Source organism: Mustela nivalis (genome assembly GCF_964662115.1).
Source record: "Mustela nivalis genome assembly, chromosome: 1".
Taxonomy (NCBI): Eukaryota; Metazoa; Chordata; class Mammalia; order Carnivora; family Mustelidae; genus Mustela; species Mustela nivalis.
The window spans coordinates 150,039,048-150,066,597 of record NC_139020.1 but is presented as its reverse complement, the minus strand read 5'-3'; the positions used below and the strand labels follow the sequence as shown (position 1 = coordinate 150,066,597).

The window sequence follows — 27,550 nt, the reverse complement described above, 5'->3', positions numbered from 1 at the left end:
TGAAACCTGTGATAACACAACACGGGACCTTCTGATTAGACCGAGAAATCCAGAAGATGCAAACTCCATGGGAAAAACCAGGTTATCCTCTGGGTACTTCTATTTCACTGTTATTTTATGGAAACAGAAGACCACAGATGGAGAGAACTCGGGAATAAAAGCAGGTTTGATTGTGTTCTGCCTGCGTCCATCCAGGTGTGCCGGGCTGAAGGACACAAGGTCACAGCCGAGAGCCCTGAGGCTCTCTCCCAGGATGTCATGCTCTTGCATTTCCAGAAGCCCACACATACCTTCTTTTTAATCTGGTCTTGGCTACATAGTCTTTAAAAATAGTAATTCTGAAAAATACAACCAGACAAGCCAGAAATAACTACTACTGGCTCAATGAACCTCTGAACAAATATGGCAATATTGACAAGGAAATTCTAAATTCAGTTGCAGTCTCATGCTTTTTTCTATGAAGGAAGTTAAATCCAAAAAATGAAGGCAAACAGAAATTGAAGTTAATTTAAGAAAACAAAAGGAAGGCTTTAGAGGTGAGAACATACGAAAGGAACAACTAGTCTGTGGGATCTTGCCCTGCCCTGTGGCTTTTCTCTCTTTGAGTGTCACAGGCCCCTGGAGGAAACCACAGAGATGAGACAGAGGCTAGAATGAGACATGCCTGATTTTATACCCTGGTTCTGCTGCTTTCTGGCTGTGTGACACAGGTAAGTCACTGAACTTTTCTGTACCTCAGTTTCCCCATCCGTAAATTGGATCTTGCCAGTTCTTGCCCTCTGATTTGCACAGATTAAATGAGGTAAAATGTGTAAGATACCTGTCACTGAAATGTTCTCTATTTTGGTTGTGGTGGTAGTTTCATGGTTGTTTGAACCTGTGACAACTCAGATTTTTGTAGTTGCAAAGGCACAGTTTATTATATGCAAATTGATCTTCCCTATCAAGTTGTTGAAAAAAAGGAACAAAAATATGGGACATCTGGGTGGCTCAGTCAGTTAAGCATCCACCTTCAGCTCAGGTCATGATCCTGGGGTCCTAGGACCAAGCCCCATATTGGGCTTTCTGCTCTGCAGGGAGCCTGCTTCTCCCTCTGCCTGCCGCTCCCCCTGCTTATTCTCTCTTAAATAAATAAAATCTAAAAAAAAAAAGGAACCAAAACAACAAAGTCACTCTCAGGACAGAGATGGCATGGAGCAAGTGTCTGGTTTTTACGACAGCTCTTTCTCTGTTCCTAACTCGTTTCCACAGCTGTGTCAAGCTAGGAAAGAGAAAAAGGGACACTGTCTATTGGACTTAGAGGTGGTGGGGCTGGCAGGGTGAGGTCAAACTGGGTGTCTCTCACGCTCCTGATATTATAGACGAGAAAGTGTAAACAGAACCCATGGAGCTTGGGCTGGAAAGTCTTAAAGGCTTTTCTGAGCCTGTGTTAACACTTGGCAGATGCCCTTTGTTAGGGCAAGTTTTAAAGGAGAAACAAGGGGCAAATCACAGGGGAAGAGTCTACGAGTCTTTCACTTCCTGGGTCATCTGCCCTATGCTACATTGCAGCAGCTGCTCTCTCCCAGGCCAGCCACACAGACGGCATAAACAGCCTCACTTGGAACTGGGGCAGAGGCCACAGGACCACTGAGCACCAAAGTCAGGAGAGAACAGAGGTGTTGAGGGCAGCGTGAAGCCAGGACAGTGAGTATGCCAGGGAACCAGAGGCTCCTTGGGAAAGCCCCAGGTGAGAATGCATGGGCACCATCACTGGGGTCACATGGTCAGGGGGGTCTGTCCTCTTGGAGGGCTGGGAGGTTGAGACTGTTTTTAGGGTACAGGTGACCAGAGAGAAAACAAAGTCTTGAAGATGGACATGAGACTTGGCATAATAAGTTCAAAAGAAAACAAACCTAGTGTGGAAGTCTACTGCATACACATGGCGTGAACAAAGCATCAGGATGTTTCTGTAATTAGGGCAACAACCAATTATAGTTAGATATTGAGAGCTTGGAGCAGAAACCAAGAAGATGTGTGGATTCAGACAGGAGGATGGAGAGCTAAAGGGGCAGAAACCAAAGCTAGAGAGATACCAACACACAGAGGAAAAGAGTGGCTATCAAATAAGTCCTCACCTACTGAAGTTAATGGTCAAGGACAAAGTCACCATGCTTAGATGAGAGACCTCACTACCACCACTTGAGGCTGGATCTTAATTGCAATGAACACACAACCTAGGCAGCATGTGAGCAAGGCATCCTCCCGCACCCCCTCAATACCCCCTTCCCTGCCACTAACCCATGTATATGTGCCCCCATGGGTTCATTCATGCTCATCATTACGAATTTTAAATTTCAGCAAGCTCATTCAGCCAGTCCCCACCTTACTAATGGATTAAAGAACAAACAACAAACAAAAAACCGGGATTGATGGTTTAATAAGCAACTATGCTCTCCACTGTGGTGGCTGCTATTGACGGCCCACTTGCGACCCCTTTCCCAGGCCAGTGCACCCATCCCCCAGCCACTGTGAGTATTGGCCCTTAACAGTTCACTGTTGTTCCCCTTCTCTGGAGAGGGCTGCCTTTGGGGGAATGGGAGCCTTGCTGGGGTGCCACGCACACACCATGCCACCTAGCCTTGGCAACCAGTGGAGATGGTGGAGATGGCCTCCTTGCTTCCAAGTGGGACCAACCCTGTGGCACAGTTCATGAGATTGAGCCAAGGGAGAATGCCTCTGAGGTCACATCCTCTCTTCTCCTTGCCTATCCTGCTTCCCTCCCCGAGTAAACCACATGCATCTGAACAGACTTTGCTTTTAGAGAATCTGACCCAAGATGTCCAGTCAGTCTTCAAATGTCTATACAATGCCAACTTTGAATGGAATAGTCTTCATAGTATCTGAACCTCCTAAGCCTCCAGAATCTCCAAACCAAACTCATCAGAGCCCCCAAGTTCTTTTAAGTCTTGATGTCCAAGATACTCATGCCTGGAAGCTCTCTGGGGCTGGAAAGGTCGAGAGGGGAAATAAAGGACAGGGACTCAACCAGGACCTCAGCAGAGCAGCTCCTAAGACAGCATCTACAGGCAACCTCTACCAGAGGGTTTGGAGTGGGCACCAGCAGCTCACAAGGAAATAAAAGGAAATATTCTGGGGGAAGAGTAGGGGCAAGTTTCAAGTCCTGAGGGCCTGAAGGAAGGAGGGTGACTAGCCAGATCCCAGTACAGAAGGGACAAGCACCCCCTGGACGAGTGACACAGCTATGGCCCCAGTTTCTGGCCTTCGGGACCTGAGACACTCTGCTAGGCGAGCCTAACTTCCCACTTGAGGAACAGACAAGACAGTTCTAAGTCAGAGGATGCCTTTGGTTACTTGTGGTAATAGGGGCTAGAGTCAATACCCACAAGGAAGTGAGGAAGGAGTCAGAGTCATGCACAGAGCCCCTTAGAGCCCTTAAGTGAGGGAGCTGGAATGCTCTCCTGGATCAGCACGAAGGTGGAAGGAAAAGAGCAACCCTCCTTGGGCCCTTTGATCTTTCAGGTCCTGTTCTAAGTGAGGCACCTGCAAGAGCTCTATGGGGGAACCTATGTGAAAACTGGTATCCATGCTTTCATATGAGCAAATTAAGGCTCAGGGAAGTCAAGAAAGTAGTTCGGTTTCCCCCTCTCTCCTAAGCCCTTCCACTGTCATTCACATTAACTGCAGTCTCTCCCACCTCAAAGTAACAGAGGTTATTTTGATTACAAAGCCAGCAAACAAATACAAACCCCCACGATCTCTTTGGTCCCCTGACCCTCTTCCAGCTCTAACCTATGTTTCTGCCTAGTGCTCTTCATGAGCCCCAGAGATTCAAGAATGAATTGTCTGCCCCCCCACCCTCTTCTCATCCTCGGTCATTCCTGTACTCGCAACAGTGTGGCCCAGGAGCAGTCCACTCCCGGCATTCACAATGAGAATACGGGACTGCCAGAACCTTCTCATGCTACGAAGCCACAGCACACGTTTGTATCTTTCATTTACTTGATGTCTGCTGCCTGTCACATCATGGAGCACTTCTGCACACTTCCTTTAAAAATTTCACCTTGCTTTCTGGCTCTCCCTTCCACTGCATCATCCACTGCTTCTGTCTCCTTGGAGGCACCTGGTTTGTGGAGTTGCTTTTAGTGACAGGACAGCTTTGCTCCAGTCTGCACACACAGCACCTCGGCCACGCTGCAGGAAGGGATGTGGAGTGAGTGGCCATTCAGCCCCTCTAGGGAAGAGCTGATGTTATCCAAACCTGCCTGGTCCAACTGCAGACCCTTGTGTGCCCCACTCTCCTGAAATGACTTTTGACCAATTTGAAGCAGTTCCCTCATCAAAAAAGTAGATGTTCAGGGTGACTGGGTGGCTCAGAGGGTTAAGGCCAGTCTCTTAACCCACTGTGCAAGATGGAGTGAAATCCCTGGTGAAGATAGTCTTATAACACACCCACACACATACACACACACACACACACACACACACACACACCACACACACACACACACACACACACACACACACACCCCTTATAATGACACAGCTAGTTGAAATGCTAAATCTACAGGGCAACGAAAACTGGAACAGTCTGTACACTCAGCCAAGTACAGAAACCAGAATTCCTGCCCGCCAGCTGAAAGTTCCAACCGCTCTGTCTGGCAGGGAGAAAACAAACACCACTGCAGACACACAAAACCTGCATTTAGGTCTCATTTGGCTGGGGCCTGTAAACAGCCCATGTGGCTGGTGGGTGTGGCTCCTGAGATGACCACACCCGAGCCTCACCAGAAGTAAAGGCAGCTCGTTAGCAATCTTGGGGTGGCTAAGGGCCTGCTTGGAGGTGACACACTCACAAGCAGCAAGGTTGGGTCTTATGTGTGATTTTCTCCTGCAGGTGAATGATCAGTATTAGCAAGGAGCTCCTCTACCTGCCGCTAAACAACAGCAGGGTGATGATGATGAGGAAAGAGGCAGAAGATTGCTCAAACAGTGCTTCGAGTGCTTGTCCCAGACTGTGACTTCTCTTGCTAGTCTGCAACGAGGCACATAGATACACTGAGAGGATGTTTTTAGAAGCTTTCATAACCATTTGGCAGGGGAATTTTATGTCTATTTAATTCAACAAAAAATAGTATGTATGTTTGGAATATCTTTATTTTAGGTTCATGTATTTTTTTAAGATTTTATTTACTTGGCAGAAAGAGAGCTTGCAAGCATGAGAAGGGGGAAGGGCAGAGAGGGAGGGAGAAGCAGACTCCCTGCTGAGCCAGGAGCCCTATGTGGGACTCCATCCCCAGGATCCTGAGATCATGACTTTAGCCCAAGGCAGATGCTTAACCAACTGAGCCACCCAGACATCCCTATTTTAGCTTTATATTAATTGATTTTTACTGTATTTTGCTAAAGTAGTTGTCTGCCAATACTAGAAAACAATTTTTAATGCTCTACAGTTCAAGAAGTTGAAATAAACAATTAAGAGATAAAAATCTGTTCATTAAAAGATCCTCCAAGAGGGGCTGCCTGGGTGGCTCAGTGGGTTAAAGCCCCTGCCTTCAGCTCAGGTCATGGTCCCAGAGTCCTGGGATCAAGCTCCACATCAGGCTCTCTGCTCAGCAGGGAGCCTGCTTCCTCCTCTCTCTCTCTGCCTGCCTCTCTGCCTACTTGTAATCTCTGTCTGTCAAATAAATAAATAAGTAAAATCTTTAAAAAAAAAAAAAATCCTCCGAGAGGAGAAAGCCACAAAATGAGAGAAAATGTTTGCAACACATTATGAAGGTTTTATATAAAAAAGAAACCCTACATTATATAAATAATTCAAATCAATTAGAAAAATGAGCAAGAAACTTGAATAGACTTTTACAGAGGAAATGCTAGTGCCTATTTAAAATGTAGTAAGAGGGATGCGTGGGTGTCTCAGTCAGTTAAACTGCTGCCTTTGGCTCCGGGTCATGATCCCAGAATCCTGGGATCGAGTCCCACATGGGGCTCCTTGCTTGGCAGGGAGCCTCCTCTCCGCCTCTGCCTGCTTGTGTGTGCTCTCTCATCCTCTCTCTCTCTCTCTCAAATAAATAAATAAATAAATAAATAAAATCTTAAAAAAAAAATGTAGTAAGTGCTCAACCAGACAAATGAATATCACAACTAAGTCATCCCAGGCTAGTCACCAGATGGGTAAACAGGTGAAAGTCTCCCAAGACCCGAAGGCTGGTAAGGATGCTGAACAATGGGAACTCTCAGGCAAGAGAGTAAAGTGGTCGGAATACTCTGGAAAACTCTCTGGCAGCATCCACTAACACAAAGCAAAGCCCACAAAGTCCCCATAAGGGTTATGTCCAGTCACACCTACCCCATGAGCCACAATTTCACGCCCCGGAACCCACAAAAATAAGTTCACATGTGAACTAAATGACCTGGGTGAGCACAATCACAGTGGTATGGCTTGTGGTGGCTACCAAATGAAAATAAGCCAAAGGTCCACCAACACATTGGAAAAGTAAATGGTGCTGTCTTCACACTTAGTAAACATTAGTGACGACAACAGACCACAGCTTAGTCAACAGCGTGGATGAATCTCGAAGACAAGTTCAGCACCCTAGTCTCATCAAGGTCCCATGGGATCTGCAGGACACTCTAGGCACAGACTTCCAATAAATTCATTCACATTGTGATGCTGGAGTCGTTCCCCTCCATGGAGCCGGCCTCCGCTTGGTACCCAGATATCATGGGGGTCAGGAAGTGGTCCCTGCAGGAGTCTTGGGGTAAGAGGAGCCTTGTGAGGTCAGGGAACAATTCAGAGCCTGGCGTGAAGCCATCAGGTCAAGAGTAGGGAGGCCAGGTCAGCCCATGGCTGGGGACAGTAATTTCTGCTCCTGGGAGAAACCCCAAAGGGCTGGGTGGAAATGGGGTACAGAAGCCTGTGACCCCCAGGTATACCACAATAGTGGAGTGAGGCCATCTAGGGGAACCAGATCAGGTCTCTGTCGAGGCCCACCAGCAGTCTGTTCAGTCTCAACTAAATATGTCAGCTCTCATGACTGCCATGGGTTATAGGCCAGGGAACACAGCAAGACTGCAGGGCAGCGACCGGCGGCTCTTGTCAGTGGGCCCAGGCCACACAGCTGTCTTAGAGCATTCTCCCTGCCTCCCCCTCCTCCCCCACAACCCCCGCAGGACTGCTCCGGGGCAAGGGAGCAGGACTTCCAAGTGGACCTGCCCTGGTTTCCAAGCTGCATGCCCCAAAGAGCCAGAAGCTCCTGTCACAAGCTATAGCAAAGCCCACAAAGTCCCCATAAGGGTTATGTCCAGTCACAAGATTCGCCCCTCAGGGAAGCCGGCCTGCAAGCCTGCATTCATGACAGCCTTCCCGGCATGGTGTACCAATCTGGGGTCATTTTCACCACAAGCATTATCTCCTGGCACAGCATCTCGATCAGATTTCCAAGTTAACTTTCTAGATAAGTCAGAATGGAGATGCTGTCAACTCCCGGAACTCAGGGAAAAGATGTGAATGCGTCTTTGAAAGGGAGGAGCACAAATGGGGTGGCTGTGCTCCCAGGGCTGGTGGGCAGCTTACCTTTTCCGCAGGCCTGCACCAAGCCGTACCACTCCCCACAGCTGTTACACAGCAAGGTGAAGGCAGTTTCGCGGTGGCCCGTCACGTGGCCTGGGGCGCACACGTACAGCAGCTCATCCCCCATCTCCAGGCCCGTGCGGCCCTGCAGGATGGTGTGTGGGAACGAAGGTGGGTCTCCACATGGCTTCTCTGAGGACAAGGAGTCACAGTCAGCTTTCCCAAACCACGCAGAACTTTGGCAGCCTGGGAGAAAACCAGGTTAAAAACCACTCTCCTGGGGCACTTGGGTGGCTCAGTGGGTTAAAGGCTGTTTGGGGCTTAGATCATGATCCCAGGGTCCTGGGATCGAGCCCCGCATCAGGCTCTCTGCTCAGCCGGGGGCCTGCTTCACTCCCCCCACCCCCCGCCCCTGCCTCTGCCTGCTTGTGATCTCTGTCAAATAAATACATAAATAATCTTTAAAAAAAAAACCAAACCCACTCCCCCCTTCCCTGGGGGCTGCTTGTACCCTGATCTGGGATCACAGGGGCTGTTTCTCCTTCACCCTTGATGTCCCCAGAGCCTGGACAAATGCCTGGTCCAAATGAGGCACTCAGAAAATAGTTGTTGAGTGAGTAAGTGTGCTACAAGTGCTACGACTTTGTGCTTTGAAACTGCCAGGCAGCATTACTCTCTCATGCCTCCTTGAAGGGAGGACTCAGAAACATGTGCCTAACAGCAAGCTCCTTTTGGCCTTACTTACATAAGTGAGCAGGTACTCTTTGCTAAAAAGCTAAGAGGCTAAGAACTATCAAGCACAGCAGAAGGTGCCTCTCCCTTCCCCCACCCTCATCTCTGATGCTGACACTGTTACAGGGTTAGTCTATACAAATAATACAGACATAGGTATTGATATACACTGACGTACATACAGGCTTAGGTAGGTATAGATAGGTATAGCTCTTCTTTTTATCTTTTAAAATATTTTATCTATTATTTGAGAGAAAGAGAGAGAGAGAGAGAGAGAGAGAGAGAGAGAAAGCACAGAGGCAGAGGGGGAGGGAGAAGCAGACTCCGCCCTGAGCAGGGAGCCCAGGGCAGGACTTGATCCCACAACCCTGAGATCATGACCTGAGCTGAAGGCAGACGCTTAACCAAACTAAGCCACTCGGGCACTCTTATATAGGTATAGTTCTCTCTCTCTGTGTGGTTTTAACATAAATAAGATGATATCATATGTATTACTGATATCCTCCTTTAAAATCTTTTAAAAGATTTTATTTATTTATTTATTTACTTACTTATTTATCAGAGAGAGAGAGAGATTGAGCACAAGCAGGTACAGGCAGAGGGGTAAGCAGGCTCCCTGCTGAGCAGAGAGCCTGATTCAGTACTCAATCCAGAACCCTGGGATCATGACCTGAACAGAAGGCAGTGACTTAACCAACTGAGCCACACAGGCGTCCCTGATAGCTGCTTTTTAAAAAAACCTATTGTTTTTTTTTTTTTTAAAGATTTTATTTATTTATTTATTTGACGGAGAGAGATCACAAGCAGGCAGAGAGGCAGGCAGAGAAAGAGGAGGAAGCAGGCTCCCTGCTGAGCAGAGAGCCCGATGTGGGGCTCGATCCCAGGACCCTGAGATCATGACCTGAGCCGAAGGCAGCGGCTCAACCACTGAGCCACCCAGGCGCCCCAAAAAAACCTATTGTTTTAAAGAGCATTTTTAGGTCCACAGCACAACTGAGTGGGAAGTACAGAGAGTTCCTAGGTACCGGGTCCCCATACAGGCACAGTCTGCCCTATTAGCAACATCACACACCAGAGCGACCCGTCTGTCACAATCTAGGAGCCTACACTGACACCCTGTTATAACCCCAAGTCTGCAGTTTACATTCGGGTTCACTCTGTAGGTGAGTCTCATGTTTGGATCTGAAGGTGGAGAAGAGCCCCCACCAGGGTTGTGCCCTCAAGCTGGCCCTGAGAGCCACTTTTGGTGTATGGGCCCCAGCTTTCCTTTTAACCCCCCTGTTCTAGTTCTCCTGTGAGAATGTTTTGACTGGTATGTATTTTTTACTGGAAATGAGCCTTCTAGGAATGAATGTAGACTGATTTGTGTTAGAACTTGCAAATTGCTTACAAAAAATCCAAGACTTCAGCCAGCAAGGGAGTCCCTAAGGTGAGGAGGGGAGAACCAAGCTTTCCCGTTTCCGCAGTGATGGGAGCCATGGGGTCTAGCTCATGCGAGAGACCCATGGAGTCAGAAGTCTGTGGGGCAGACCCAGACACGGAGCTGTCACATGGAGTAACGCTTTCACTACTAGCTGAGGGAAGAGGCTGAGGGTCAGGGAGCTGTGGCCTGGGCCAAAGGTCACACTTCCAGCCTCAAGGTGCACTTGGTGCTTCTGCCGTGGTCAGAAGCAACTCCTTGGGGCGCCTGGGTGGCTCAGTAAGTTAAGCCGCTGCCTTCGGCTCACGTCATGATCTCAGGGTCCTGGGATCGAGTCCCGCATCGGGCTCTCTGCTCAGCGGGGAGCCTGCTCCCCCACCCCTCTCTCTCTGCCTGCCTCTCTACCTACTTGTGATCTCTGTCTGTCAAATAAATAAAATCTTAAAAAAAAAAAGAAGCAACTCCTTACTGTATCCTCTCAGAAAGAATAAATTCCTTTTAAAGTATAAATATCTTAGTGGCAAAGCTTCAAATTTCCCACCAATAAGTTCGATGTTAGCTGTAGGTTTTTTGTAGACGTTCTTTAGGCAGTTGAAGAAGTTTTCCTCTGTTTCTAGTTTGCTAAGTTTTATCATGAATGGGTATTGCTGTTTCCAAATGTTTTTCGGTATCTATCAATATGATTACATGCTTTTTCTTTAGCCTGTTGATGTCATGGGTTCCATTAATTGATTTTTGAATGTTGCTCCAGCCTTGCACACCTGGGATAAGTCCTACTTGGTTCCGGTGTATAATTTTTTTTCTATATTGCTACGTTCAAATTGCTAATGTTTTGTTGAGGATTTTTACATTTATGTTTATTAGTTATTGGTCTGTAGTTTTACTTTCTTGTAATGACTCATTTTGGCATGAGGATAAATGCTGGCCTCATAGAATGTGTTAGGAAGTATTCCTTCTGTTTCTAACTTCTGGAAGAAATTGTTTTAACAACTGGTATAATTTCTTCCTTAAATGTTCGGTAGAATCTCTAGGGAACTTATCTGCTCTCTGTTTGGCAAGGTTATTAATTATTGATTGAATTTCTGTCCTTACATGTTGGGCTAGAAACTAGAAGTCTGTTTTTCTCCCCTAATGTTCTAGAGCTGTTTCTAAATAAGTACTATAAATTACCTCAATATTTTGAAAGGCTATACTATAGCACATTATTTGGTCATTACATAGACATTTTGTTGATTCCAAGTTTTCACTATTTATTATAAACAATGCTACAAAATGAACTTCTCATATGTACATTTCAATACATACTTTTTAGGATAACCTTCTTGAAGTAGAATTGCTGCATCCAAGTGATGTGGTGATGCTTTTTTTTTTTTTTTTTTCAAAAAAGAAAAGAATTTTTAATTTGAATTTCTTCTTCTGGTTTTATATTGGAAGAGAGAGCCTTTCACCTAAGAAACACATTGTTTAAAAAAAGAAAATATGCTAAGAAAAGATGAAAATAGAAATCAGAATTCATGCTCTAAGCCACCCTCATTGGCCTGTCAGCTTGTAATTTTAGTAGCACTTTCTCAAAGAGCATCATTGCTATTCATGTTCTTCAACACAAGAGATTCTGAATGAAAAAAATGGTGTGGTTGCATTTCAGGGAAGTTGGCACAGAGTGCTGTATTTAACCCAGAATCTTGACTGTGTAGCCCAGGAGATGAGTGTTTGCTTCATCTATGGAGCAAGCAGGGACAGGCAGCCATCTGAAAGCTGCCACAGATGCAAGGGGTGCCCCCCACTGAGGAGAGAGGCATCATCACTCAGTCTGAGCAGGGCATCCTGAAAGGAATGGACCAAAGTCTCCTATGCGTGATAATGGCCTGAATTCCAGCTAGCACCTGAGAGGCAACAGCTTCCATGTCTCTCTCCATAATCCTCAGCTGGCTAGGACTCATGCTGGACATCCCAATTTTCTCCCCTCTTACCAGGACCTAATTCTGGGAAACTGGAGGCTCTTTGTCAAACAGCATCAAGGGACCAGTAAATACTGTAAGTCTCGTGCAGCTCTATCTGTGGGACACAACACCAACTCCTTAGTAGGAAAACCTGAGAGCAGAGTAACTGTTCTGAGAGCAGATAAAAAGGGAAATTCAGGCCAAATTCACGCCCTAGCAGACTCACGGGATTTTCCTTCCTTTCAGTTAATTTCCAGGACGACTCTGGCTAGAAACTGACTCGGGAAAACCACAACCATACTCCCGAGAGTCTGCGTACACATACCATGTATTTCTGAATGTCCCACCAGTGCTCAAGACAGGAAACACACTGCTTCTAGGTGGTGTGATTTCAAAAACTTCAGGACAACAGTTCTATGTGTTAACACAGCCAAGGGCATGCCAAAAACACCACTCATGTCCAGGCACAACTGGAATTAGTTCCTTTCATTAACCTTCCCATCTGAGACCTCACAGCAGGCTCTGAAAACCAGCTGGCTACAGACCTAGATCCTATTCTCTTCAGGGAAACTTGGGTCTGCACAGCCTTCACTGCTTCTTCTCAGTTATTCCGCAGGTAGAGATGGTGGTTTGTGAATTTCTTAGACCCGAAAGCTGGGTTTCAGCAATTTCAATGGAAAGAGCAATTTCTGTCATTTTCCCTTCCAAGAAAAGAGATGTTATGAAAGTTCTTATCTGTAAAATAGCATTAATAAAGGACTCATTTGCCAATCAATCCCAGCTTCTGATAACCAGTTTCCACAGAATTTAGAACTCCTATGAAAGTTAATGCTTTTCTTTTGAGAAATTTTAAGCCTACAGACCCTCATAATTCCTTTGCAAAACCAAGATGCAGACATTCTGACACAAATGCTTGATCTTTCCTTCTTCCTTTTGGTGTTATCTAAGCCACGTGAAGAAGCTGACTTTCATGCCCACCCGCACAGTTCCCTCCCACCCTAGTCACCCCGTACACAACTGGCACTGCTTTCCCTGTTCTGTCCAATTTTATTGTTAGTTCCCAGGTCTCAGTATTAGTGCTCCTCAAACTTGAATGTGATCAGAATCACCCACAGGCTTGTACCCCCGCCAACACACACACCCCTCACAGAGACTGCTGTATTTTTGAGTTTCTAACTCAATAGCAGGTCATAGTTCGGGCCCAAGAATCTGCATTTATAAGTTCCCAGGTGATGTTAATACTACTGGCCCAGGGACCCTTCTTGGAGAACTAGTGTCATAGATAAAAACCTACCCTCAAAAACGGGCAAAACTAATATACGGTGATGGGAATCAGAACAGAGATTGCCTTGGCTCTGCTGGGATGAGGAGGGGCAGAGAATCTTTGGAAAAGAACTGCAGGGAACTTTCTGGGGTAAGGGAAATGTTCCGTACCTTGACTGGGTGTTGATTACACAGGTGTGTAACTTTGTCAAAACTCATCAAACTTAAGATCTGTGCATTTTGCTGATATAAATTATGCCTCCATGAAATAATTTAAAAAATATTTCCTCTCCAGAAAATCTGCAATTTATTCAGCAAGAGGTATAAATGGGTGAAAATTATTCACAATCTCTCCCAAGGGGAACTGCATTTGACAAGGATCCATGCCTTCAGGCAATGGTTTCCAACTTGCAGACTTTCTACGTATGGTAGAAAGTACAGTAAGTGTGTGGGCAAGTTCATACGCAGTTAAATTCTGTGTCAATCAATAAATTTAAATCAATTACTGTCACATGGAATCTACACGATACTAGTTCCTGAGTTTCCCCTCATAAAAAATAATTTTTAAACATTCTAGAACAAAATGATATAATGTCTGGCATTTGCTTTAAAATATCTCAATGGGAGAAAATCACTGGGTAAAACATAAAATCAAGTCGGCAAAGTACTGACTACTGAAGCTGGGTAATGGGCACATGGGGATTTGTGAAACTATTCTTGCTGCTTTTGTGTTGGTTTGAAGATTTTCTTGGTAAAATGTTTTTAAATTATCCATATCAATACTTCTTACATAAGCCAGAAAACTCGAAAAACTCACTGGGAAAAGAATACCACAGGAAAAATAAAAAGTCTCCTTGAATTTCACCAATGATAACTCTTGTTAACGTGGGTTTTGTTTTCAGTTTTGCGCACGTACACACGCACTTACACAGTATTTTGCCACACGATGACGTAATTGCTTTGTTTTGTAGCTTGAGAATTTAACATTATATTTTCCCCCATCAACAAATATTTGTATTATTCATTGTTCTTTTTTAAGGATTTTGTTTATTTGTCAGAGAGAGAGAGGCAGGCAGGGGGAGAAATGGGCTCCCTGCTCAGCAGGGAGCCTGATGCAGGACTCCACCCCAGAACCCTGGGATCATGACCTGAGCTGAAGGCACACGCTCAACCGACTGAGCCACCCAGGTGTCCCTGTTGTTTTTTAGAGAGGGAGAGAGGGGTGGGATGGGATGGGCAGAGGGAGAGGGAGAGAAGGAATCTTTTTTTAAATTTTATTTTTCATTTTTATTATGTTTAGTCAGCCAACATAGAGTACATCATTGTTTTTTTTTTTTTTTCCCAGAGTCCAGAGTCTCTCATGGTTTGTCTCCCTCTCTGATTACTTTGCATTCAGTTTTCCTTCCTTTCCCCTGTGGTCCAGAGAATCTTAAGCAGGCTCCATGCCCAGCTTAAGCTCCATAACCCTGAGATCATGACCTGAGCTGAAATCAAGAGTCAGACGTTTAACTGAGTGAACCAACAAGGGACCCCAGATATTTGTATTATTTGAATTTACTTATAAATGACTATATATTATTCCACTTTTAAGGCTCTACCATAATGGACTCCCCTATTGTTAGACATTAACTTAGTTTCCAATTTTCTCTAAGTAATGAACATCTTGGTGTCATACTTTTGTACTTAACCCATGCTAATTTCCTTAGAATAAAATACTCAAAGTAAAATTGATGGGTGAAAGGGCATTTGTATTTTTAAAGCTTCTGATGGGTTGTTTCAAGTTGAATATGAGGATTTAAGAGTCTATACCCCTCAGTGGTATATAAACTTGCCTGTTTCTCCTCAGTACACTGGGGACAGCCATCTTTATAAACTTTGACAACTTCATGAACCTAAAAAGGTGATTTCTTATACTAAAATGCATTATCTTTGAATTGGTAAAAAAGAGTTGAATATTTATTGACCATATTAAAAGTAGTTCTCTATTACGGTCTTCACCCTATCAATCTACAAGAGATCTCCATATATCAGTATACAATAATGCATTGTCTTAACTTCCGAAATTCTTTTTATTTTATTTTATTTATTTATTTGTTAGAGAGAGAAAACATGAGCACAGGCAGACAAAGTGGTAGGCAGAGGCAGAGGGAGAAGCAGGCTCCCTACCGAGCAAGGAGCCCGATATGGGACTCGATCTCAGGACGCTGGGATCATGACCTGAGCCGAAGGAAGGCAGCCGCCCAACCAACTGAGCCACCCAGGCGTCCCTAACTTCCCAAATTCTTAAGCTATCACTTCGTACTATTAATCTACCTATCCTTCTCCCACTGACTGGAAGTCTCACGACCCACTTCGCTATAAACTTATACTTAGGGGTACCTCTGTGGCTCAGTTGGTTGAGTGGTTACCTTCGGCTCAGGTCCTGGTTCCAAGACCCTGGGATGGAGCGCAGCCTCTAGTTCCCTGTTCAGTGGGGAGCCTGCCTCTCCCTCTCCTTCTGCCTGCCACACCCCCTACTTGTGCTTTTTTTCTTGTCAAATGAATAAGTGAAATCTACAAAAAAATAAATAAATAAATAAAATAAAATAAACTTAGGCACATTGGGTCCATTTTGGTGCTTCCAGGCTATTGCATTTGTTTACATGTTTCTTTACAGTGTCAAATGATTGTTTACCATAGTTTTAAATGTATTTTGGTATCTGAGCCTTTCTTATTATTTGAGGAGTGGCAAGAAGTTAGTAAAACTGAAGCATAAAGTACAAGGGAGATAGGCAGGCACGAGTTTATGTAAGGCCTTTGCAAGCCAGGGAGGAAGTCTGGAATTGTCCAGTGGAGAAGGGGGGACAACTAAAAATAGAAAATAACACAGTCCCCTTGGCATTTTAGAAGGAAAACTGTTGCAGGGTAGAGAACAGACTGAGGAAACACCATGGAATCCTAAAGGCCAGTTAGGAGGCCATTTGAGATGTCCAGGAGAGGACAGCCCCTGAGGTGAGGTGCAGATGGCAAGAACCAGGTGGGTATGGGGGATATTGAGAAGGAAGGATTTGCAGAACTTATAATTGAAAAGTTGTGGGAGTAAAAGAGAGGATGGGACGAGGGAGGGGCTAAGCAAGTTAAGGGACTGGTGCAGGACTGGTGGAGCTTGAGGCTCTAAGAGAAACATCCATAAGCAGCTGTGTTTTTGGAATCCTGGGCTTAGTGGGGAGACCAAGGCTTAAGATAAAGATTTGAGATTAGGGACACCTAGGTGGCTCAGTTGGTTGGGCAACTGCCTTCAGCTCAGGTCATGGTCCCAGGCTCCTGGGATCCAGCCTCACATCAGGCTCCCCCTGTTCTGTAGGGAACCTGCTTTTCTCTCTGCCCCTGCCTGCCACTCCCCCTGCTTGTGCTCTCTCTCTCTCTCTCTCTCTGTCAAATAAATAAGTAAAGTCTTTATAGAAAAAAAAGATTTGAGATTAATGAACTTTTTTTTTTTTAAGATTTTATTTATTTATTTGAGACAACGAGAGCATAGCAGGAGGAGTGGCAGAGGGAGAAGCAGGCTCCCCACTGAACAGAGAACCTGACATGGGACTCTATCCCAGCATCACGGGATCATGACTTGAGCTGAAGGAAGACACCCATCCCACTGAGCCTCCCAGATGCCCCAAATTAATGAGCATTTAGATGAAAACTGAAGCCACTGAAATGCTGAGTTAAGGGAGATGAGGGCTCAGGTGAGAACCCTAGGAGGTGAGCGGAAAATGAAGAGTTCACACAAGTCACCACTGCAGACAGACAAATATGAAGAAAAGCCAAAGGAAGTCAAGGGAAAACATATTTCAAGGATCAAGGCATAATCAAGTCCTTAAGGCTGCAGAAACAGCAAAATGCAGACTGAGAAGCAGCCGCTGCAGTTATCCATAGCAAAGCTACCAGAAACCTTGGTGAGAACAGTTTCACTTCCTTGACTGGAGAGAAGACAGAAAGCAGTGGATGGAGAGAAATGGAGAAATGGGAAGTGAGATCATAGAGATCACGTATGGAATGTAGAGGAAGTTTTGGAACTTCCTCTAAGGAAGGGGAGGAGAGAGATGGAAATGTACCTAAAGGGACATGGAGTAGCTGCTCAATGAGAATGAATTATTTTCTAAATGGTTTTGAACAGTTTCATTTGCTCTGACTCCCTAAAGGGATTCCCTCTCTTTTGAAATGTTGACACCTTTTGCTTTCCTTGTAATTCTTCCCTGCTTGATTATTCTTCCAACAGACCAGTGGCATGCTGAATACTAACAACAGGCTCTTGGTTGGGGGAGGGTCCTGTTGAAGGAAGGGGGAGGGGATTGTCTTTATGTAGATAGTTAACCATGCCTGATGCAGCATACAGCAGACAAGGTCTTAGAGCAAGTGACACATAGTTCTCAATAAATTGTTAACTCTAAAAAGAGACTGGTCATTACAGATGAGCAGAAAGGTGCATGTATGAGGATGTTCAAACACGGTATTACTTATTATAACAAAACCAAAGAAATACCAAAATGTCTAATGACAAGAGAATGTTTAATTTACATACGTTCATACAATGGGTTGTCACAATAGCCATTAAAAAACATCCTTTGGAGCATATTCAGTGTCATGGGAAGATATATATTACTGAGTGAAAAAAACAGAATCCCAATTTGGTGAACTAAAAAGGCAGGGTAAGCAGGTCTGATGCTTAAGTACTTATCTTGGGGCGGACTGTTTATAAACGACTTTAATTTTCTTTAGATTTTTGACTACAATGACAACCTATTCATGTTTATAATTAGAGAATGTCGATTCCCTGCCCTTCATGTCTCATCCTTCGTTGGTAAAGATAAGCTGAGAGAAAGAAACTTCGGGGTGTGGAGAGGATCCTGAGTGCTGGGGGCAGGTGGTCCAGGGCCACCCCGCAGTGTGGCCAGAATCCCACTGACTGTGATGAAGAGTTTTCGTTCAAGCACACTCCCTCTTGGGAGGCTGTAATCAAATCCACCAGGAATTCTGACTCATAAACAATTCAGTTGCAGAGCTGCTTCCTTCTTTTTCCTGGGCACCTCCCTATATCCATCAAGGCCTGAGCTGCCTCAGTTTACTCAACAGTAAGATCATTTAAAGGCCCATCTTCCCAGATGTGGGAACTAACATCCACACAGCTAGCTCTGTTTGCTTGGGAAATGGAACTCATCTTTACTTATTTCCCATTAAGCCCCAGGCACATAGTGGGCATTTAATTCTGGTAAAAACCTTATGAGAGAGGTGTCATAAGCTCCATGTTACATTTTTAATACATTCCAGGAACTGTGTGACCCCCAAAAACCTCAAGAATGAAGTGGCCACTGGAAGCTCACATGCGTGTCGTGCGGCCAGGCTCTGGGCTTCTCACAGCACATACAAGAAAGCCAATCATAGGCTCCCGAAAATTTGCCAATGGGTTCAGAGTGCAGCCCCAGGTCTTCCGGGTAGCAGGGAAGTGGAGAATCTGTCTAGGTTGCTGGTGCCTATAGCCCAAGGTCACAGAGACCTCACCGTTATCTGCCCCAGAGGCTAAGGACCCACTGGCATTTCTTCTCTACCTGCCCAGACACCTAGCATCCCCGGGAACTGGCTGTGCGTCAGAACTGTTTGAGCCCCAGTTTTTGGAATGGGGCTTGGGAAAGCAAGACCTGGTGAGGCCTGGGCCTGGGGGTATGGGTGGCAGAGGAGAGGGCATCATTGCTTCCTGCAGGAGGCATTATTTGAGCGGTCTTCTGCAGCCACCTCAGTCCTGCCCAGCTGCTACGCAGGCTCACAGGCATGGTCTGAGCCCAGTTCACTTCCTGAAGCCCTAGTACCATGGCCCTCCCTGAGCTAGTCTCCCCGGAACAACTGGGATCTATGCTCCTAAACTTTGCTCCACCTGCTCTCTCTGTCTGCAGTGTCCTCTCTTCCCTTCCCTGATCATTATCCCTACGAAACCAACTCTTTCCAACTCCACTTCAACTGCCACCACCTCATCATGAGGAATCTCCCTCATGACCCTCCTAAGCACAATTCATTTCTTACCTATCTTTATATACTGTCAGCTCCTCAAGGGTGGGGATGAGTCCTCTCTCTCTCCCCTACAAGTCTGGGCACTAGACTTTGCATTACACTGGACAAGTAAACAAACAAATGGCCAAGACCAGGTTAATGCTAATAAGCTCAGAGTCTTCCACACTCCCTTGGGAGAACCTGAACTAAATCAGTTCTATCAGCTGTACAAAACATTCGATAAATGGATTCCAAGTTCCTCAAAGCAGTGAGAGAATTTCCCCCAAAGTCAATCCCGAGGCCCAGGGCCTCCTCTGGGCCGACCTGGGAACTGGCTACTCTCACAAATTCCTGACTGCTCTCAAAGAGGTGAGCATCAGCTCTCTACTTGATGACATAAAGGAAGGGAATAATTCCTTTTTAGTTTTTAAGGAAATACAGGCAACAGCAGAGTACGCAGGGCAGGGGCATGCAGTGCTAAGCAGGTGGGGTGGGCTGGTGGGAGAGGGCAGCCAGGCCCAGGGAGGAACAGCAGCATACCCGACACAGAGCCTTGGGGGTGCAACAGGGAGAAGGCAAGAGGACACATGAAGCCTCCAGACCCCATGCTGTCGACCCCACAGACAGCTGCCCAGAGGAGCAAAGCCAGAGAAACCAAGAGGAAGCAGGTTATTTCATCAGCATCCAGCTGGTTAAAAATAACTTCACTTATTAGTTTAAGTGAGATCACCACAGGGCTGGAAATTCACTGTCAGTGAATCAAAAATACTGGAAGCAAATGAGAAAAGTCTACTTTCACGATGAGCTTTATTTCAAAAGAGAAAAACAGGAAGGAAGTTGCCTGGATGTTCCACAGGCTCTGTTTTCCTTCAGGGCTCTTCATGAGGCACATGCCTGCCATTTTTGAAGTTATCACATTTCATTCTTACCATCTTGCCAGAGAGAAGCAGCTGCACAGAGCTAAGTGCCCAGGCGTCATCCAGAAAAAGTCAACCTTAGGGGATGTCACTGCCCTGGCACGAACGCTGGACCAGACCTCACCTACGGTGCCGTAGAACCTCAAGGAACCTCAGCTGAGGCCAAGGCGCTACACCTTCCCTCAGCACACAAATTGCCCTTGTTGCCTGCGCTGCCAACAAAGGCTCCACTGAGGAAAAGCTACTGCTCCCTGAGGAGGGTGGAGGGCTGTGTGGGAGGGGTTGACGGGCTCTTTCAAAAGGATGAAAGGCAGTTCTCCACAGGGACAGCACTCTCTCTGAGACTCTGGGAAATCCATTCTGCTTTTCTAGAATGCTCAAGAGCAAACAGCCCTCCCACCCTAGTCTCCCCTCATCATGCAGTCCTGAGTCCCCTTCATGACCCACCTGAAGCCTCCTCATAAATCGGGCCGGTAGGGCCAAGACTCCAGTCTTCCCCATATGAGCTCCTCCCCACTGACCTGGAGGTGAGGGGAGGCCAGACCAGGCTCAGGCAAACTACTCTGGGAGGCAGGGCTCTAGAGCACTTGATGCTAATGAGCCACATGCAGGGGCATCAGTCCTCACATAGGTTGTCAGCTGTCATGAATTGGCTTCCCTTGTTGGTTCCCATGATTCAGGGTGCTTTTGTTTTTCCTGTTGTTTTTTTAGAAGTACGGAGACCATTTTTTGCTGGAGATTTTTCATGTTTACATAATTTCAAAGTTTCAGAAAAATTGTAAGAATAAGACTCAGCAATGTATTTTCATTTTGCCCATTTGCTTTACCATTTGTCTTTCTCTCTCTAGATAGATGGATGATAGAGATATCTATTTATACAGAGACAAATATATGTATGCATATATACACATGTATAAATACTAGGTATATCTAACCCTGTAACTCTTTTCTGAACCATTCGAGAGTAAGTTGTAGATATGATGTCTCCTCGTCCCTAAAACCTTGGTACACATTTCCAAGAACAAAGGTATTCGCTCACAGGACTGCAGTACAGTTATTAAGTTATTCTCTAATTCATAATTCATACTCAGATTTTATCAACAATAGCTATATTTTTCTGGTCTAGGATACAATCCTCGATCACAAATTACATTTTTATTGTCAAATGTTTTTAGTCTATTTTAATCTAGAAGAGTCAATTTGCCTTTCTTATTATCCTAGATATTTTTTTAAAGTCATTTTGTAAAATGTTTCTCAATTTGAGTTTGGCTCATGTTTTTTCCTGAGTAGATCCAAGTTACGCATTTTTGGCAGGAATGCCACTGAACTGAAGTTGTGTTCTTCTGATTGCTTTATATCAGAAAGCACATTATATCATTTTGGCAAAAAATTCAACTCTGGAGTCGCTGTCATGGCTTTGAGCTTGGTGCCCTACAGGACATGAAGGGATGTTTCCGACCTCTGGCTTCATGTCCTACAATTGTGGGCAAAAAGGAGCACATCCTTGCTCTGACACAACCTGTCTGAAGGCTGGTGAAGTGGAAAGCCCAGACTGTCCTGTGGCCCCCAGCATCCTAGCCAATAGCCACCAACTCCCAGCAGCAAGGCCACCTAACCAGCAGCTGACTGTAGACTCAGGAATGAGCTCAGCCAGGATCAGCAGAAAAACACAAACTGCTGATCCAAAAAAACAGTGGACTAAATAAATCATTGTTTTAAGCCTCTACATTTTGGAGTGGTATGTTATATAGCAAAAGCTAACAGATACCCTTTGTTCACCAGGGAAGGAGAAGACTCAGAAGCCCCACGTAGTCATTGAGATCACTGAAGAAAGAAGACCATGCTCTTTTTCTTCTGGCTCTGTCCTGTCTCTCTCAGGGATCTGAAATTTTGCCTATGTTTGGGATTCAAAGGAACATCTTAACTTCCTTACGTGGGTTTGAAAAACAAACCATGGATATTGCTCTCGCCAAGCTTTACAGAGCAAAGCCATGTCACTCAGGAGCTCTACTGGACAAATATCAGAAGACTCTCATAACACACTCTTCCATAGCAATGAGCAAATGAAGCCTTTCTGGGGGAAGACCCTAGAGGAGCAGAGAAGCTTGTCACTGTTAGTATCTAACAAGCACCAGCCAGGGCCTTGGGGTTCATCTGGCTTTCTGATTTTCCAACTCCTCTGATCCCTTCCCAGGAGATTAGGATTTGGTGCCTCTACAATGCAGCCTGAGGGAAGTTCCCTTTTGGGGAAAAAAGATTTTTTCCTTGTTCATGTGCAGTCCACCATGAAGAGAGACTGGAGGGCAAGCTGCATCAGCAGCTGTAGCAAATGGCTGTCAGGGGTCTGCCCACTCTTACCTAGATACCTTTACCGTTTCCATGCAGAGGGGTTCCCGGTGGACATCTTTGTGTCCTTGTTGGAGGGTGGTGCTCAAGCTACTGGAACCCTTTGCCAGTACACAGCATAAACCACAAATGCCTGGAAATTTACATCTGCTGTAGCAGCCCTTAACCAATGAATGACAGGTGCAGTGGTATAAATATCCCTGCTCTCTCCCCTCTGATCAGAAAAACTGGTGACCTACACTGTCTCCAGAGATCTCCTGTAGGACTGAGCCAAGATCACCCCCACATCACCGCCAATGCAGACTTTGCAATTTTGCGACACCCCTTGCTCAACTTCCTTTCTCTGACCACTGCCCCACTGCCCTATTGGCTTTTCTTTGGAAGACTTCTTCAGCTCAAGGTCTGCCTCTGGAGAATGCAACTTAAGATGGCGACCATCATGTGCACCCTCCAGAACCTTGACAAAGGCTCTGGCACTGACCTTCATCCTTAATACAAAAGGCACTGTACGTGGCATCAGGAGCTGGGTTGCTTTCAATTCTCACATCAATGGCTCTCATGATTTGCTGTTCATCACTCCCCTTGCTACACACGGTTGTCCTGAAACAAAGAAGACACTGTGTTAGGAGGACTAAGAATAGGAAAAAACAGTTCTTTTCTGCCGTTAGTTCTGAATCAGCAGAGATATTTTCTGAATTAAGATCTTTGACTGAAAGCGTCAGTAGGGAAGTAGTCTCCCCCAACAAATGCCTCCAGTCAGGAAGACAAAGGTGATGCCTCAGTCAAGGCCACATATATCAGTTCAAGTTTCAGAGTAGGTTTGTTTTATTTCACAAAGTGCTGCTCTTCTTCTTAGTTCCTTTCTCTTTGAGGGGGTTTGTTTCTGTTCTTCAGATTTCTTAAAATGGATCATTACTTAGCTCATAAAACTTTAGCCTTTTCTCTAACACAAGCATCTAGAGGTTTTACGTTTCCCTCTAGGTACAGCTTTAGTAGCATCTTATAAGTTTGAGTATGAAGTATCATTCAGTTCTACATACATGCTACTTATAAACAAACCATAATTTATTCTTTTCCCATGATTTATTTAGGAATGTCATTGGCAAACAGCAAATAGTAGAATTTTTTAAATCTTTGTTTTCTAAATGGAGCATCGCATCTATTTTAATCTCATTTAATCACAGATCTCTTCTTGAAATCTGCCATCTCTCTATTAGTTCCGAATATTCTTTCTTTCTCTCTTTTCTTTCCCCTATTTTGATTGCTTGAATCTTTCTTGGGCATTCTTTTTTTCATATTGGTATGGAAGTTATATATCCTTTTACTATCCTTTTAGTGGTTATGACTTATTAATATTTAATATTAATTTTACCCCTTTCTCCAATAATACAACTTAAAAATTCTTAAAATATACTATGTATTAGTATACTTAAAATACTACCTAACCTACGTGCCATTTTTTAGTGTTTAGTATTATTATTACTGCTTTAAACAATTACATAATTTCATTTTACTCCCATATTTACTCTTGTCATTGATTTCTTTTTTTGCATCTCCAGCCTTCCACCTGAAATTATTTTTCTCCTGCATGAAGATTAATCTTTAGTGTTTCTTTTAGTGCAGGTCTAATATAAGGGATTTTCTCATCTTTTGTCTGTCTGAAAATGTCTTTTTTTTTTTTTTAAAGATTATATTTATTTATTTGACAGAAAGAAATCACAAGTAGGCAGAGAGGCAGGCAGAGAGAGAGAGAGGAGGAAGCAGGCTCCCTGCTGAGCAGAGAGCCCGATGCGGGACTCGATCCCAGGACCCTGAGATCATGACCTGAGCCGAAGGCAGCGGCTTAACCACTGAGCCACCCAGGCGCCCCTGAAAATGTCTTTATTTAACTTTTATTCTAAGAAGATATTCTCACTGGGTATAAAACTCTGGATTGATAATAACTTCCTTGCAGCACTTCGAAAGTAACATTCAGTTGTTTTGGGGCTTTCATTGTCCATTTATTATTGCTCCTTGGAAGGAACTTATTATTACTTTTAATATTTTTCCATTGTATTTGATTCTTACCAGTTTCACCATGATGTGCCAAGTTTGAATTTATTTGTCCTACTCAGGTTTTGTAGGGCTTCTTAAATCTGTGCCTGGATATAAGTCTCATATTGCTTTCGCTCCTTCTTTCAGAATTCCAATCACATGCATCACTTCCTTTGACCCTTTCTTCTGTATTTTCATCCTTTTTTTCTTCTGTTCTTCATTCTGGATATTTCCTCTGAAACATCTTCTAGTTCACTAATTTCTTCTTTGGCTCTTTTTACATCAGCTGTTAGATCCATCCATTATGCTCTTAATTTGGGTTACTGTGCTTCACTTCTAGGGTTTCCATTTGGTTATTTTCATAGTTTCAGTCTTTTTCCAAAATTCTCCTTCTTGTCTTCTGAATCTTTGAACATTTGAAAAAGTTATTTGAAGTCTGCATCTACCAATACAAATATTTAGAGTTTCTACTTGTTGTCTTTATTCTGGTTGCCTTATCTCCTTTGTGACTGATTATTTTATATTGGGGGACAAAACCTATATTTTATAAGATTGTTCGTGGAAATAAATTGCTAGAATAATGTTATTCCCTTCTAGAGTGAATTTTTAAATCAGTTCTGCTAGGTATCAGGAACACTGGAACTCCAGTATCATCCAGCCACATTCATGGGCTTCAGAGGATTTTAAGCTATACCGTGGCTACTATGAGGGATTGTATGCTTCTTCCAATTTACTCTTACTCCTGGGTTATAGCCCTGTAAAGTCCCAGCCCAAACCAAAGGACTCTGCAGGCCTGCCCCACAAAACCTGAATTCAAATCTCTGTCCTAGTCCTCTGAGGCTATCTAATTTGCTACTGTTTTTCATCCATCCTTTATGGAATCTGCAAAAGCTTCTAGGAGACAATTGGTTTCCAATTTCGTGTTCACCACTCTAGGTCTCCAACCTCCTCTGGATTTATGAATACACTCAACATAAATTCATGGACATACAGATCAGATCTACTATAGGTATATTATGCCATCAATTGCAAGATGCACCAGGCATTTAATTAACTGATTTTCAGTGTGGAGGGGGATGGCTGTATAGGAAATAACCACAGTGAAATGTATATACTGATGATCAGATACTTCTTGGTTCCAGAAACAATAAAATACTTTTATTTTTAGTATTAATATGTTTTATAGTAAATATATCAAACAAGTATGTTTGCTACAAAAAAATATCATCTCAGCAATGCAGAGATCTACTAATAATGTCCTAACACTTTACAGCAAACCTTTCCAAAGACTCAGTCCTGATTTGTAATGCCTGGGAGGTGGGAAGTCTGGTTCCAAACTGGCTCTTCAGAATTCCGGAAAATGCTGGTTATCTGATGCAATGATAATAACAGAGTTATCTACACCATGGAAACATTTGACTACACCATGGAAACATGTGCATGCAGGACCTGTTTTTTCTGTTTAGGAACCTGGATGTAAAATGTCCAGCAGACAGGGCCACAGTTTCAGAGTCACTGAAACGCTTTGGAGGTAGCCTAGCTGTCCTCTTTATTCAACCACTGCTTCACATGTGGCACAACTGGAGTTGTAAGTCAGCCTGGTTGTGTGTGTTTTCTATGGCCATCTGCCAGCCCATCTTCAAGGTTATTATCAGCCAAAGTAGTTGCTGGAGTCCATTTTGCTCTTTCACATTCCTGTGGCATGAAGGAGACAGTGGAATGGCTCCTGCCTTTTCTGGGTATAACTAAAGAAGCAGTTAGCAGAACGAATGGGTAGTTTTCTCCTAGCTGGCCACAAGAATTATTTCTCCACAAGGATTCCTCGGGTCAGGAATTCAGGGCACGATGCGAATGGCTTGTCTCTGCTCTCTAGTGTCTGGTCTCAGGCATGAGCTGGGAAGACTCAAAGACTGGCAGGAACTCGACAGCTGAGGGCAGGAATCATGCCAAGGCACCCTCATTCACATTTCTGGCAGTTAATGCTGGCTATGGGCTAGACATCACTGGGGGCTGTCTGTGGGTACACCTATGTGAGGTATCTTCCTGTAGCCTGGGCTTCCTCACAGCGTGGCCCACTCAGGATAAGCAGATGTCTTACATGACATCTCAAAAGTGACTGTCCCAGAAATCTGGGCAAAGATTTTTTCCGACCTAACCTCAGAAGTCACATGGTCTTGCTCCTGATGTATTCTGTCAGTCAAGGTGATACTGTGCTGTCCCTGATTCAAAGGGAGAGGACACGCACCCCACTTTTCAATGGGAGTAAGGGGAAAGAATTTGTGCCCATACCACCCTCCTATTCATATGTTTGTAGATGAACAGCCCCAGAGAAAGAGATAATTATACCAGTTAAGAGTCACTACCTTTGAGGTGCAGAAAAAGAGAAAAGAGAAAAAAAACTTGGTACTTGACACATATCTGTATTACTAGAAATTCTTTACAAGCATGTATTATTTTTAACTTAAAAAGGAAATTCAAAATAACAAAGGGGGGAAAACTGTGACAGAACTCCACAAAAATGTTTTTATTTGAGAACTCAAAACAAGAATGTGCTGGAAGCTACTGCCCGTTGCACTTTGCCTATCCTGGCACCTCAATAAAATAATGACTGAGCTCCCATATCAGCCCTGGTGGGGTAGTAGGGGTTGAATGGGAAGGAGAGCATCTCCCCCACTACCTGCCTACACCAGACTTACCCCAGGGTGCCATCTGCCAGCCAGCCGGTGGTGCACACAGCAAAGGCACAGTCCTGGACCACCGTCCGCAGCTCTTCCGCAGACACCAGGTGAGCACCCCTGCTCTTGCAGGAAAGCTGAGCCACCTCCAGTTCGAGGCCCTGAGAGCCATTCTGAGACTCCAGCACAAAAAGCTTCCCTGTGTGGGGACAAGAACGAACATAGGCTTACTCCAGGATTCATGGGAGTTTAACCTCAGGCAACTTACTCTCTGGCAGACACCAGTCAGAACTGGAGTTTACCATTTGCCTGAACCCCTGAGGGCAGCAGCTATCCTATTGCACTCATCCTGGGGACTAGGTGATAACAATAACGTTGGTGGGGTTTTTGTTTTTGTTTTTGTTTTTGTTTTTGTTTTTAGTAGGCTCCATGGCCAACATGGGGCTTGAACTCAGTACCTTGAGATCAAGAGTTGCAGGTGCTACAGACTGAACCAGTGAGGCGCACCTTACTTTGGTGTTTTAATCTGTCTTTTGCTCCTGTGTTCTTTAAAAAAAAAAAAAAGTTAACTCTGCTCTGCTCTGGTGTGTTTACCTGGATAAACCCTTCAAATCTTCCTTTCTACAAGCTATTTT

The 27,550-nt window shown here is 44.6% G+C and overlaps 1 protein-coding gene and 1 long non-coding RNA gene across 5 annotated transcripts in view; one reads left to right on the top strand and one right to left on the bottom strand.

Moving 5' to 3' along the window:
- The window catches only part of SUSD5 (sushi domain containing 5), a 53,403-nt gene that overhangs the window by 15,067 nt on the left and 10,786 nt on the right, over positions 1-27,550 (bottom strand). Inside the window, exons 2-4 of one of the 2 annotated variants that reach the window (XM_082725950.1) lie at positions 26,937-27,114; positions 22,688-22,806; positions 7,577-7,765 (exon numbers count right to left, since the gene is read on the bottom strand). In XM_082725950.1, the coding sequence (XP_082582076.1) occupies positions 7,577-7,765; positions 22,688-22,806; positions 26,937-27,114 (486 nt within the window). The remainder of the gene's footprint in view (positions 1-7,576; positions 7,766-22,687; positions 22,807-26,936; positions 27,115-27,550) is intronic. The other variant, XM_082725951.1, reaches the window with a different exon arrangement.
- Positions 535-25,414, top strand: LOC309862406. Of its 3 annotated transcripts, XR_014310505.1 has the most exons (4): positions 535-710; positions 18,230-18,600; positions 21,643-23,862; positions 24,070-25,414. It is a non-coding gene; the product is annotated as an uncharacterized lncRNA (long non-coding RNA). The 3 variants fall into 3 exon arrangements; XR_014310504.1 differs by lacking the exon at positions 18,230-18,600; XR_014310506.1 differs by lacking the exons at positions 535-710; positions 18,230-18,600 and having other exon boundaries at positions 22,830-23,858.